This window comes from Ictidomys tridecemlineatus, chromosome 10 (assembly GCF_052094955.1).
Source record: "Ictidomys tridecemlineatus isolate mIctTri1 chromosome 10, mIctTri1.hap1, whole genome shotgun sequence".
Taxonomy (NCBI): Eukaryota; Metazoa; Chordata; class Mammalia; order Rodentia; family Sciuridae; genus Ictidomys; species Ictidomys tridecemlineatus.
The window spans coordinates 118,645,744-118,660,257 of NC_135486.1; the positions used below are offsets into that span (position 1 = coordinate 118,645,744).

Below are 14,514 nucleotides of genomic sequence, written 5' to 3' on the forward strand. Positions count from 1 at the left end.
AAAATCTTAGCATTTAAAAAAAATATTTTTATGTGGTGCTGAGGATGAAACCCAGGGCCTTGAACAGGCTAGGCCAGTGCTCTACTGCTGAGCCACAAGCCCAGACTCAAATTTTATTACTTTTTAGGGCTTGTTACCATATACTTACTTAGGTTCAGCTAATAGAGGGGACTTTTTGGTTTCAAAGGGGTTTCCTTATTGCACAGTTTGTTTTTAATAATCCTGAATCATTCAAGTACGTTCATTTTGCTATGGCCTAATCCAGGTCATGATTTTCTTTCACTGTTTTCTTTAAGTGATTTTAAGTAAATTTATTTTTTTAATTATTTTGCATCTCTCTATGTCAACTTCTCTATGTCAATTATCTTTTAAATTTTTATTTTTAGTCTATTTTAAAGGTGTACGTAAGAGGTAGGGGAGTGGCTCATTGATGGATTACTTGCTTGGCAGGTACAGGGTCCTGGTATTATACTGGTACTGTGTACGTACATCCTTCCGTATGTATTTGATTACATGTCCTACAGTTATTACAATAGCAATCAGAGAATCTGTGATTGAACTTAACATGTGAAAATTTTTGTTCTTTTTATATCTGCTGGACAGTCACTTAATGAAGACCCAATTGTTTATACACAGATGAGTGTTTTACAGAAGCTGCATACAACAAATTGGGTCAATGTTGTATTAGAGTTTTGATATTATGGTGGATTTACAATTGACAGTGGGTATGTGTCATTCTCTGGTAACTTTTTGTGGAATTCATTCTTTGGCAATGTCAAAGAATTAGTGCTGCATATAAATAAGCCCTATACTAGGCATGTTCACTTAAATTTTCCACAAATATTGGGGACCTTGTATGTGCCAAGTAGTGTACTGGGTGCTAAAGATTTAACAGTAGGCAAAAGAGGTGGATCAGTTGACATGCTTTGAAGAGGAATGACGGGACCTGCTGCTTATTTCAAGAAACATAGCCACGGTGTTGAAGGCACGCAGAATAACTTACAGTAGAAAGAGAACTCGTTCAGGGGGCCGTGGCATTCATGCAGGGCACAGAGAGAAGTGCTCCCAGCAAGTGGGGGCAGTGGAAGTAGGAGTGAGTGTGTCTGGGTGGGATTGAAAGCGCGTACCTTGCTAGTTCTAGGTAGGTTGGTTACTGTGCTTCTCGGGAGTGCTACTGGGGTAGATTGCATAGGTCAGCATTTTAAAAGTTTGTGTTGTAAATTTTTATAGCTTTTAAATAGTTGGTGAATACATAATTGTTTATGTAAAAATGTGGATTTTAGGTGAGTTATTTTAAATTGGATGCTTGTGTGAAGAAATGGGATCTGTTTATTTGAACTGTGCAGTGTAATTAGTGGCTCTAACTTTTTCAAAAGACACAGTATACCCATTTTTTTTTTTAACTTTGAACGGACGTAAGTTTGGATGTTAAAAAATTGACAATTTGATTATGATGAAAGTCTACCCTGGATGGCCAGCTTGAGGCCCGCCTCAGCAGTGAAGGATATCCTGTCTCAGAATAAAAAATGACAAGATCTGCGGAGTCCAGTCCAGTGAGAGTGTCCCTGGGTCAAATCCCTAGTATGGGGGGGTGGGGAAGGCCATCAAAGTCCTGTCACACACTGTTTAGCAAGCGCTGGCCAAACATAGACATGGTGGCTGAGCTCCTGCTCTGAACTGAGGTGTGCAAGTGGCTTGTAGAAAGGAAAACAGGTTTCCTCTCGAAATTTCAAGTGAGGGACCCTGTGGTCTGAATTTTCAAAGTATATTTTAAGAGTTAAACTTAAAACTAATACTCAGTATATTTGCCATTATATTTTCACTTAATCTATTTATATCACCTTTGACTATTTGAAATCCTTACAGTAGTTTATAAACTGAGGTGATGTAGACAGTGTGGTCTTACTTTACTGAGGGTTTGTAGTTTTTAAGTTATTTTCAGATTTCTTTCCTTGATTTTCCTTGAAACAGGGTTTCTAAAATGGCTTCACCACAACAAGGTGTTTAGAATGTTGGAAATTATTAATATGTTTTCCTGAAATAAAAGTATCATCCTCAAAAAGCAGTTTCATCTTGCCAGACACACAATTAGGTTCCAGTGGGGTTTTATCTGGTGCCTGTCGGGTTGGTACCATTTTTTTTACTGTAACAGCTGGCAGATACTCTCAGGTGACTTTGGCATTACAGGGAGGCCTGGTGGAAGAGAGCAGGACAGTAGTGTCGTCTGTGTTCCCTGCTGCCTTAGGGCAAGGAGGTGCCAGAATTTTCAGTTCCACTCAAAGGTTCCCCTTCAGATCCAGCACTTGGTTGGGTGCACGTGCATGCCTGTGGCAGGAAGAGCCAAGTTCAAGGCCAGCCTCAGCAACTTGGTGAGACCCTGTCTCAAAATAATAGATAAAAAGAGCTGGGGAATGTGACTCAGTGGTAGAGTGACTCTGTGTTCAATCCTTTTCACCACTGGGGGGAAAAAGCTCTCTCGTGGCAAGAGAGATTTAAAAAGACAGACAGACAGACAGTACTGCAGCTGGCCTATTGCTGTGCCAGGCAACATGGTACATGGAGCTAGATGGGCAGGTTTTTCCTTGCAGTACTGGGGATGGACCCCAGGGGCACTCTGCCCCCAGATACACCCCCAGCCCTTCATACATTTTTTTATTTTAAGACAGGGTCTTATTAAGTGGCCCAGGCTGGCTTCAAACTTGGAATCCTTTTGACTTCAGCCTCCGATGAGTTGATGGGATTTACAGGTGTGTGGCGCTGTGCCCTGCTTCAGATGTGCATTCCTTCCATTTCTGAGAGTTGACCTCGTGGTTAGTTGACAGTAACTACCCCAGAGTGTGGTCCTGGCTGCACACTGTGTGTGTAGTGATGGGATGTGATCAGATCACCCCACGCTCTCTGCACCCATGTAGTTGTGAATCGAGAGCAAGTTCATCTGCCCTAAAGCAGTTTCTTGCCGCATTTGACCGTCTTGTCATTGCTATTGTCTTTTTAAACAGCAATTGTTTTTCACTTTATACATACGATATTTGTTATTAAAATGGTATTTTTCACGATTTACAGATGATGTTTAGATAGAACTTTGAGTGGCATGGGTTGCCTGGGGTTCTTAGGGAGGACTCTGGTATTGCAGACATACTCTTCAGGAAATTAGCATGGGCCTCCAACAGGTATCTCAGCCGTCTGTGTGCAGATCTGATGGCCCATTTATGCATGTGTCCTTTGTTGCGTGAACCAGCATTTGTTTCATAAGTAATATAGCCCTGTTTCTTTCATCCTGTAAATTTTGTGTTTGATATACAGTTAATCCACTCTTCCTTGTTGATACATGCTTGGGTTTTCTATAAACTCAATGTGAGTATTTTTTATTCGAGCCTTATTTTTCCTCCTGCTGTGTTTGGATAAATTAGGTGAGTGTCTCTGTTAGAACTTGTTCTTGAAAAATCTAAGATTCTAGGCAGCCATTTGAAAAATACTTGAGGAGATGGAGAATTTTATAACGTGGCAACTCAGATGGAGCAAACTAAAAACACTAGCGAGGCAGAGGAGCAGGCTGCAGCCGTGCACTCGCCAGAGGAGTGGGAGGTGGCGGCCTGGCCTGGAAAACTGTAGTGGCAGGGGTCCTAGGAGTGGTTCTTCATGCCCCTTGTGCCTTTGGTGCTGAGAGGTTGACAGGCCTGGGCTGTCACTCGTGTACCCTGTTCCTCTAGTAATGACAGTTTTCTTTCTCAAGATGATGATTACTCTCCACCCACCAAGAGACCAAAGAGCAGCGAGCCTCCACAGCCGCCTGTCACAGAGCCTGCAAATGCCGGGAAGCGGAAAGTGAGGGAGTTCAACTTCGGTAGGTTCCCATGGAGCAGGGCCTCTCCAGCTCTGTGCTGTGGTGACAGGTGGAGGCCCTCAGCGGGGACAGCAGTGCTGTAGTCTCTTCTGGAAAGTGGGCCCAGTCAATTGGTTTCGCTGAAGCCTTAGGCATGTAGCTTCTGGCTTTAAGCACAGCGAGCGGACTCTGTTGATGACTTAGCAATTATTTCTCTTAGCATTAAAATCTCCTTTTATTTAAGGACTGTTTGACTTCTTGATTTTCATTTTTGTTTTGTGTGACTTCCACCTGCTAATACACCAGCCCCCAGTCCCCAGTCAGTAGATTAAGGGACTAAATAAAATATCCATGGTGAATTGTATGTGTGAGCTGTTCTTCCAATAAAGAGAATGCTTATCTCATTTATGTTTGAAAACAACATTTTATTCATTCATTCATTTCTCTATCTTTCTATTTATTTATTTGTGGTGCTGGGGATTGAGCCCAGGGCTTTGCCCATGCTGGGGAGGTGCTGGACACCGAGTCACGGCCCCAGCCCTGGAGGCAGTGTCTTTAATATCCTCCCTTGTTAAAGTCACAAGTGCTCGATGGAGATTGAATTTTTGTCTACATAAATTTACTCACGCTTATGTTCCTTAAGATTCTGTGAAGTCGCAGCTAAGCACTTGTCAAATCTTACTTCTGCCCAGCTAGCACCCGCCCTGGAGGATTCCTGAGTCCCCTGGAGGCCCTGCTCTCTTGCCCTTGTCTTGTGGTGTTTAATTGGACTGGTCTTCTGACCACCTCCTTGTCAGAAACTTGAAAGTCTTTAAAACAGGGAGGTAGTCATTGGGAAGGGGTTTGAAAGTAGACTTCAAAAAGTTCCTTATAATCTCCTTTTGAAATCATTCTAAGAACCACAAAAGGGGGAGAAGCCCTGGGAAAGCAGTGCAGCCCGAGGGACTGGTGAGACTCGGGCTCTGGGGTGGACTCAGAGCAGGCGATGTGGGTCATGGAGGGCACAGCGACACCCGCCTCCGCATCTGATACTGACCAGTCCTCTCAATTTTCAGAGAAATGGAATGCGCGAATTACTGATCTACGTAAACAAGTTGAAGAGTTGTTTGAAAGAAAATACGGTATGTCTAAATGGAAGAATTCTTTTAATTCTTGGTTGGAAGTATTTAAACAGTGGAGTTAGTGTTCACCATCGCAGGTTGAGGAGCGCATGGCCAGGGCTGTGCTGGAGCCGTGCCTCCCTCACACACTGTCCCCAACAGGGTCATTTACAGAGGTCACTTTCGGAAGCTGGATAGTGGAAACTTTATTTTTTAATTTCCTTATATGCCTATTAACAATACTTTTAAATGTTGAGTATCCACATTTGGGGATATCTTTACATATCATGACAAAGTCTTGGATTTTAAAAGTTACTTGAAGATGGTTTTCCTGAGCTGGTTCTGGTCTGCTGTGTAATAAGTTCATTATTCATTGAGATGCCTGTATTTTCTGTTGTTGATACATAAATAAGTTTGTTAGATTTCAGAATCTTTACTTCTTTACTTTCCTGCTTTATCCTGTAGTTATTCTATGTAATGGTGAAAGAAAAGCGATTTATTATCACCAGATGGTATATATCAAATGCTCATCTATAAAAAGCAATAATCATTGAAAAATGTCATGTGTTTTATCTTTTCTCCCTAGTCCTGGGGATTGAACCCAGGGTTGTATTCATGCCAGACAAGGACTCTTGCCTCCTATGAGGCAGGCTGCAAAATTCTGTAATACAGTTGGTTTTTTTGTTGTTGTTGTTTTATTTTGAGCAGGGGTCTTATAAAGTTGCCTGGGCTGATCTCAAACTCTTGGGCTCGAGCAATTTTCCTGCCTCCGACTCCCAAGTAGATGGTATTCTCCAGGTGTGCACCGTTGCACCCAGCTCAATATATTGAAATTTAGCTTGCAAATCTATTATAACGTTTTCCTGCATCATTTAATTTCTTATTTCTTTTTTGTCTTGGTAATTGAACCCAGGAGTAATCTACTACAGAGTTATATCCCTAGCCCTTTTTTTTCCTATTTTTAGACAGATCTCTGTTAAGTTGCTGAGGCTGGCTTTGAAGTTGTGATCTTCCTGCTTCAGTCTGCCTACTGAATTTCTTTATGTGAAGTTTTGTAGCATTAGAACTTATATTGCTGTTATTTACCTTAAGAAACTTGAACATAGTTTTTCTTGAATCCAGCAGTGCTTAGCCATGTCCCTGGCCCTTTTTTGTCTTTTTATTTTGAGACAGAGTCTCTATAAGTTGCTGAGAGGTTGGCCCTGACTTTGATCCTCCTGCCTCAGCCTCCTGAGCCACTGGTATTACAGGCGTCCCCCACCGTGCCTGGCTCAACATTTGTTTCTTTTCTTTCTTTCTTTTTTTTTTTTTTTTTTTTGTTGTTGATAGACCCTTTTCTTATTCATTTATTTGATTGCGGTGCTGAGGATCAAACCCAGTGCCTCACACATTGAACCACCATCCCAGCCCCAACATTTGTTTCTTTTTCAGGGTCAACAAACCAATTGCTCAATGAAAATCTAGAATTAAGAGTAAGTTTGCTGGGCTGGGGATGTGGCTCAAGCGGTAGCGTGCTCGCCTGGCATGCATGTGGCCCAGGTTCAATCCTCAGTACCACATACAAAGATGTTGTGTCTGCCAAGAACTAAAAAAAAAAAAAGAATATTAAAAAAACACACACTCTCTCTCTCTCTTAAAAAACAGATATTATAAAAAAAAAAAGTAAGTTTGCTAACTTTTCTGAAATGCTTTCAGTTATTTCCTTAAGGTTCTTTTAGTTTTTCTCCCACTTTGTCAGAGTTTCAAGCCTGTTTTTGTATGTGTTTTTAATTGCTCCATTTCAAAGCAGAATGCACCTGACATACTTTGTGTGGAAGCCATGTGACATAGTGAAGAGACCACAGGCTCTGGGGACAGAGTGCCTGAGTGTGTCTCTGCCCTCTGAACTTTCTGTGAAGGGAGAAGGCACACCTGCCCTGCAGGTCTGAGGCCGCAGAGTTCTGCACATGGCACCTGCCCAGAAGCCCATAACCCTCGTCCTGCCCTGCTCTCAGGCTCGGTTCTGGCTATTCTGGGTAGGATGGCGTAGTGCTGACATGACATTATTGATTTCTGCTCCCATAAAGTGTAGCGGGGTTACGTTTTGAGCTTTTGTTGTGAATATGATTTATTCAGTTATTTTGCATAGAGCAAGGAAAATAATTGTTTACCAAATCTTGTGAAATTGCAATCACAATCTTCACATCTTAAAATTTCAAAGTCACCTTAATGGCAGTTTCTTTAGGGCAGACATTTTCACAGGTCTGTAAATGTGTTTTTTAGATTCAGCATATCAGCAAAGGAGGGGCTGTGCATCTCCCTTGGCACTCATGTGTAACATGGCACTTGAAAGTTAATGTTCAATAAATAGATTTCTGTTCAGAATACCATTGAAAAATGAGACTTAATGGGGAGGGCAAGCTATATCTGATTATTCCTATTTCCCAGGCTTTGGACATTTCATAACTCTTGTATTATTTTACTGTTGAATTATAAGTATTAGCAGAAATTTTTCGTTTCATAAGTTTCCCCTCCTGTTATATAAAAGAAATCCTTTGTGAACCCACAGCATTTAGACCACGTGTGTCTTCTACACGCTGCTGTTGTTCCCGGCACAGCCACCCCAGGAGCGGGTGGTGCTCCTTTCCCTATCACACTCTGCCTCCATTTTCAGCAGAAAGTCTGGCTCCGTCTGCAGTGCCTTAGGTTAGGGTTAGGGGGACAGAATATGGGTTCCTGGGTGTTCTTTTAGTTCTCATGGACTTTTTTTTTTTCTGATTCAGTTTTACTTACAGGAATAAGATAAAATGATAGGCACCCAAGAACAGTGTGTGTTTAATTATTACTTTCTACAGCGTGCTCAGATCCCTGTCTTGTAATGACACGATCCCTTTCTCTTTTTATCGTTAAAGCTCAAGCAATAAAAGCCAAAGGTCCGGTGACGATCCCATACCCTCTTTTCCAGTCTCATGTTGAAGATCTTTATGTAGAGGGACTTCCCGAAGGAATTCCTTTTAGAAGGCCGTCTACGTATGGAATTCCTCGACTCGAGAGGATATTGCTTGCAAAGGAAAGGATTCGTTTTGTGATCAAGAAGTAAGACGTGTGCACTTCACCATTTCTTGCCTTTGTTCTCATTAGGACGTGATCGACACTCATGAGCCACGAGGGTTGTATAAATGTTTGGGTTACTATATGTAATTTTATCTTCCACTTTTAAGTTGGTCTGCATGAAGAATTGCCTCAGTATGCTACAATTGACTTTTGAACTTCAAACACTTGCCTCTACCCAGCGGGCCTATAATTGTCCTTTTCCTTCCATTTTTTGCTAGGTATACTAATGTATGTATTAGTTTTAGTTCTAAAACTTTCAAAGCATATGTGTAAATATATGAGTGTACAATATAAAATAAACAAAATAGTTAGAAGTAAGAATGAAAAGGAAAACTAGGGCTAGGCATGTGGTGGTGCACACCTGGGAGGCTGAGGCAGGAGGATGGCAAGTTTGAGGCTAGCCTGTGAAATTTAGTGAGGCCCTAAGCAACTCAGTGAGATCCTGTCTCAAACAACAAAAAAAAAGGGCTGTGGGTAGAGCTCATGGTAAAGCGCCCTGGTTTTAATCCCTAATAACGAAAAAGAAAAGCTCTAAATTTTTTAGCATTGACTTTAAAAGTGTAGGGTTTTTTTATTTTTATTTTGTTATTTTTTATTTTTTTAATTTTTTAATTGTAGTTGGACATAATACCTTAATTTTATTTATTTATTTTTATGTGGTGCAGAGGCTTGAACCCAGGGCCTCACACATGCTAGGCAAGTGCTTTACCACTCGGCCACAACCCCAGCCCAGTGTAGGGTTTTTTTAATCTCAGAATTTAGTAAATGTTTTGTTTCACAGTTTATTAATATTATTCAGACACTATGAATTTTGCTGACATCATTCTATATGAATTTCTGACATAGTAGAATTTTAGTTACCAGTTGTTAGGTGTTGGGAAGTAGATAGTCTTGAAAATAATATAAAATTAAAGGATCTCAACAGGCGCCGTGGCGCACGCATGTAATCCCAGTGGGTGGGCAGGCTGGGGCAGGAGGATTGTGAGTTCAAAGCCAGCCTCAGCAATGGTGAAATGCTAAGCAACTCAGTAAAAACCTCTCTCTAAATAAAATAGGGTGAGGGACATGGCTTAGTGGTCAGGTGCCCTGAGTTCGACTCTTGGTCGCACCCCCCTCCCCCAAATTAAATAATCTCACCTAAAATTTTTGTAATATGCTTATTAAAATGCCTTTGGCTTGCGAAGGTGCCTGTTTTCCTGAGAGGACACCAGATCCCCAAGGCACCTTAGGAGACTTTACAGTTACCATTCTGTTCACACTGTAGATACCCCAGAAACTTAGGTTTACTGTGCCCCAGAGTCCAGGAGGTCTTTTCTTCTTGACACCAGCCTTCGTGGCATCAGTATGTACTCGGGTTCCCATCTCGCCACCTGCTTCTGGTGGTCCTCACCGCTCACTCTGCCTTTCAGACACGAGCTCCTGAACTCCACGCGGGAAGACCTGCAGCTCGACAAACCCGCGTCCGGAGGTGGGTCTCCAATCTTGGCAACTGCAGAAGGCTGTGTGCCTTGGTCTCTCCTTTGAGCCTCCTGTGGGGAAGGAAGGTACCATGGCCACTGGCAGGGTGCCACCACAGGCACAAGCGTTTCAGAGTCCTCCAGAACCATAGCTCGCTTTCTCAATGGTGGCCCATCGAATAGTGGGGAGGGACATCCCGTTACTGGGTAGACAGAACTGAAGGAACCCTGTGTGTACTACTTTTGAGAGGCAGAGTTTTGCTTCATCACCATTTTTTTAGTTGGACTGGTCTCTCCTGGTCCCAGGGCCCCTCCTTGAAGGGCTGGGTGTGGCGACCGCTCCTGGGCCTGGGGGCTGGCCTTTCAGAGCAGGTGGCTGCAGCCCTGTGAGTGAGTCCTTTTTTGCAGGAAGTACAGTGTATTTCTTTATGTTCTTGTTTGCCTTTGTCTGGAGTGGAGGGGGGCAGGGGTGGAAGATGGAAGCCACACGGCTGGAGCTGGTGTCATGGAAGTATTCTGCCTGTGCGGTCATATCCCTGGACTTTCATTGCAGAATGACTTGCTTGTTCTTGAGTAAACCAGTTTTTTCCTGGCTTTATTGAACCTTGGTTTCATTGGTTCTTTTTTTGCTTAGTTGCATCTCTTTAGTAATGAAGCACTCTGACATCTTAGAAATGGCTGTCACAAAAAGGAAAAAAATGTCATGATCATGATATGTCACAGTCTGAGCCCTTAAAGCCACGAAATTGAGAAAATTTATGTACTTATTCTTACAGTCAAAGAAGAGTGGTATGCCAGAATCACTAAGCTAAGAAAGATGGTAGATCAACTTTTCTGCAAAAAGTTTGGTAAGTCTGTTTTTTTCCAACTGAAGCATATTGTACAATTTTGTTTTTTAATTTTAGGAAAGATGAATCTGACTTACCTACAGATTTTTCATAGCATATTTGAAGATCTTTTTAGTTGTAGATGGACGCAATACCTTTATTTAATGTGGTGCTGGGGGTCAAATCCAATGCCTCACACGTGCAAGATGAGCACTCTAGCACTGAGCCACAACTCCAGCCCTAGGATTTTTTATTTTACTTTAAGGGAAGATAGTAGAGTGATTATAAGTACTTTTTCCTAATGATTTTGTTTGGCTTGTTGTGCTGAGGATCAAGCCCCAGGTCTCTAGCCTGCAAGGCACACATAAAGCCCCATCCCAGCCTGAGTGACTGCTTTATTTGTGCTGGTAATTTGATGAAAGAAATTAAGTCAGGCCAAGAACAAAGAAATGCAGTGAGCCCCTGTGTAAACTACCAGGTGCAGAAAATTCAGTGTCACGTGCAAGGAGGGCCATATGTACTGGTGTTATGTAAATCCTTTGAATTTTTTAGAGCTCTGGACTTGGTTTCAGAGCGGGGATTAGTAAATTCAGTTTTATGCTTTTTAGTTGTAATTTTATGCTATTCAAAAGTAGAGAGAAATAGCACAGTGATCCCCAGATTCCCATTAGTCCAGTCCCACAGATCCTTGAGATTCTGTCACATCTCCTTCTCTTGTCCCAGGTTCCTCTTCTTCTGTCTTTGCATGAATATTACAGAGCAGATCACTGGCATCCTGTCACTTAGCCATTCTGCGTGTGTGCCTGCGCAGCATGGACATTTCCTCATGTCACATCTGACAAAACCAAGAGCTGTTTCAGGCATTGGAATTGCAGGTTGGAGGCCCATCTGAGTGACAGCGAGAGGACAGCTTGGGATGTGGCTCAGTGGTAGAGTGCCCCAGGCCCAGTCCCCGTCCTGCTCCCACCCCCAGATTAAAACAATTTCCTGTGTCAGCTCATCCAATCTTTAATTGAGTTTTTTTATTTATCTGGAAAATAGCTTAAATATTTTTGCTTTGAATTTGGATCTAAACAAGGGTCATGCTTAAACTTGTTTTGTGCCTCTTTTAATCTAAAACAGTCTCAGTTTAGTGTTTTTATTTTTCATCCCATCAGTTCTTAGCTCAAAATTCTTTTCTTTTTTTCTTCCTCCTTTTCTTCAGATTTCCTTACTCTTACGTCTCCACATTCAACTTTCCTTTATGCTTATTGTTGGTCTCGTTAGGGCAGACCTGCAATCCCAGCTGCTGGGAAAGCTGAGAAATGATCACAAGTTGGAGGTTTTGTCTCACAATAAAAATAAAAACCGCTGGGGGTATAGCTCAGTGGTAGAGCACTTGCCTAGTATATGTGAGGGAGGCCCTTGTTTCAGTTCCTGCTAAGACAGAAAATACATATACTTTGGGACTGTGTTAAAATATGACTTCCACACAAACTTAGTTTCCTGCATTGCTTTAATTTTCTCCAGCTGAGGCCTTGGGGAGCACTGAAGCCAAGGCTGTACCGTACCAAAAATTTGAGGCGCATCCTAATGACCTCTATGTGGAAGGGCTACCAGAAAACATTCCTTTTAGAAGTCCCTCTTGGTATGGAATCCCAAGGCTGGAGAAAATCATTCAAGTGGGCAATCGGATAAAATTTGTTATTAAAAGGTAAGATTATCATCTGCAGAAACAGGTTTTTAAAGTGTTTCCTAAGATGCATTTGATGAAGATGGGACGTTGTTTTCCTTTCAGTAGAACTCTTTCTCTATATTTAAAACCAGGAAATGACATTTAGCTTCATCTTTAGCAGGTGTTGGTGCAAGATGTACAGAACTGGGTCTGTCCTGCCCTTGATAGGTGTATGCACACAACAGAGCGCTCAGTGTCCCTGAGCATGGTCAGGGGAGTTGGTGAGGACAGCAGCACCTCCAGGTGCATACAGAATAGAAGAAGGGTGTTTCAGACACCAGACGGCATAAGGAGACGGGAGGTGTCGGCTTGCTTGCATGTCTCTACATGGAGCCGTCCTGCATGGAAGGAGTGACGCCTGGCACCAAGGGCGTGGTGTAGTGGACACTGGGATCCAGACTCAAGCAATAAGCATAGGGAAGCCAACAGATGCAGTGACAGTCAATGAAAGGTCTAGAACAGATTCTTCTTGTCATTGCTTGGGTCTGCACTTTCGAAAGAGAATTCTGGTTTGATAGATGAGGGTTAGTTTGGCTCATCTTTACTCACAGAAGGACTGTGCAATGGTAGACTGTCGCTTGTTGGTAGTTGTGTGTATTTATTGGGACTGAGAGTTAGAAGGCAGAAACTGTTTTGTGGTATAGCTCCTTGAAGATTTAGAAATAGCAGTCTGCCTTGGTTTGGAGGAAAGCAATTATTTTGCACATTTAAGCATAGAGTGCCTTTAAAGACCTCCGTGTAATTCCATGTGAGTGTGTGAAGATTGCTATTTTCAAAATGAACTAATAGCTGGACACAGTGACGCTTGCTTGTAATCCCAGAAGCTCTGGTGGCTGAGGCAAAAGGATCAAGAGTTCAAAGCCAGACTCAGCAATTCAGTGAGACACTGTCTTTAAATAAAATACAAAAAAGGGCTGGGGATGTGGCTCAACAGTCAAGTGCCCCCGAGTTCAATTCCAGTACCAAAAAAAAAAAAAAAAAAAAAAACCAACAACAACAACAAAAAACAAGGCACCCAAATGATTTTATTTCACTGCAAAGACATATTTTAAAATAATTCGCAGTGTACAGCTACCTGAGAAAGATCTTTAAATTGTTCCTAAATGCTCTGTCATAACATGATTCATACTTTGACAGACCAGAACTGCTGACTCATAGTACAACTGAAGTCACTCAGCCAAGAACCAACACTCCAGGTAAGAGAGTGCGGAGTCGGTCCCTCTCCTTCCCTCAGACTCCGTCTAGGAGAGCCTTGGAGCCCTCCTTCCTGCCTCCCTGCCCGCGCCTCTTGTGAAGCTGGGCACAGGCACAGGCAGTGTGGACAGCTGGGCATTGCTGTAGCCTGATGCTGTCTGGCAGCCACCTGTGCATCTGCCTGTGCATTCTGTGCTTCCCTGTAGCCAGATTGGTGTGTTTCCCTCTGTAATCTCCACTCGGAACACAGGTGACACGTGTGTCCTCTGACAGTCTGGGGTCTTTTACACTTGGAGCCTGTCTTGGTTCTAGCTGGCCACAGTGCATCTGTGCAACAGGCCCACGTGGCCAGTAACTTTTCATGTTAGACCAAACGTACACAGAATTGTATCCCACTCCTCGGGCCCTGTTGTTAGTGAGCTCCCCCGGTGCCCGCCCTGTGCAGGGCTGAGGCCAGGCCCCAGTGGAGGAAGTGTGTTTTTCCTTCCCATCTTCTTGTTTATTGTTGCCCAATGTCAGCAAAGGGGATGGTACTTTATAGATCTTTTGTGGTTTGGGGATACCAATTGTCAAGGATCTGTAAATAGCCATGTGCAGTCTTCTGTGGCGTTCCATGTGCCAGGAAAGGAATGTAGACAGCAAGGTAAATCCCAAGTTTGCCTTGGGTGTCCCTGAATTTTCGAAATCATCTTTGTGAATACCAAGGTGACCAGCATGAGAGTCGGGTATATCTTGTACGTGTCCTGATGCAGTACCAAGAAGGGATTTAAGAAAACCATGAGTTTTGAGCGCTCTTACAAGAATAGGTTTTTCGTCATTTACAACATAAATTTAAATTTGAATTCTCCTTCCTGCATCACTTCTCATGTTTGACAAATACAGGAAAGCCTTCTTTTCCTTACTACCCAGGGTTTTTGTTTTTAAACCAAAATTAAGGGCATCAATGGAAACAAATTATCTCCATTCCTGTGTCTACATCTAATCTAATTGATTAGATCTAATTTTTTCCCCCAGTCAAAGAAGATTGGAATGTTAGAATTACCAAGCTACGGAAGCAAGTAGAAGAAATTTTTAATTTGAAATTTGGTAAGTAGAACACATTGGTTATGTCTTCCTGAGCTTAAAAACAAATGAAGGCCATGTTCTGAATGAATTAAAAGTTCAGGACCTACAGAAAGTTCCAGAAGTTTGTGATAGTGTTTATTTCTCCTCTAAACTTGGTACATAAACCAAGCAAATCATTATTTCTTTTGGCTGCAGTGTTCTCGAATGTCACTGTGGGAGAGAAGGGAGGAGTGGGGGAATC

General features: G+C 42.5%; 1 protein-coding gene across 11 annotated transcripts in view; it reads left to right on the plus strand.

Moving 5' to 3' along the window:
- The window catches only part of Gtf2i (general transcription factor IIi), a 90,491-nt gene that overhangs the window by 57,480 nt on the left and 18,497 nt on the right, over positions 1–14,514 (plus strand). For all 11 annotated transcript variants that reach the window (XM_078023929.1, XM_005328539.5, XM_013360055.4 and 8 more), the window contains 8 exons: positions 3,734–3,844; positions 4,879–4,944; positions 7,815–7,998; positions 9,426–9,484; positions 10,250–10,321; positions 11,810–11,993; positions 13,152–13,210; positions 14,223–14,294. In XM_078023929.1, coding sequence (XP_077880055.1) covers positions 3,734–3,844; positions 4,879–4,944; positions 7,815–7,998; positions 9,426–9,484; positions 10,250–10,321; positions 11,810–11,993; positions 13,152–13,210; positions 14,223–14,294 — 807 coding nt within the window. The remainder of the gene's footprint in view (positions 1–3,733; positions 3,845–4,878; positions 4,945–7,814; positions 7,999–9,425; positions 9,485–10,249; positions 10,322–11,809; positions 11,994–13,151; positions 13,211–14,222; positions 14,295–14,514) is intronic.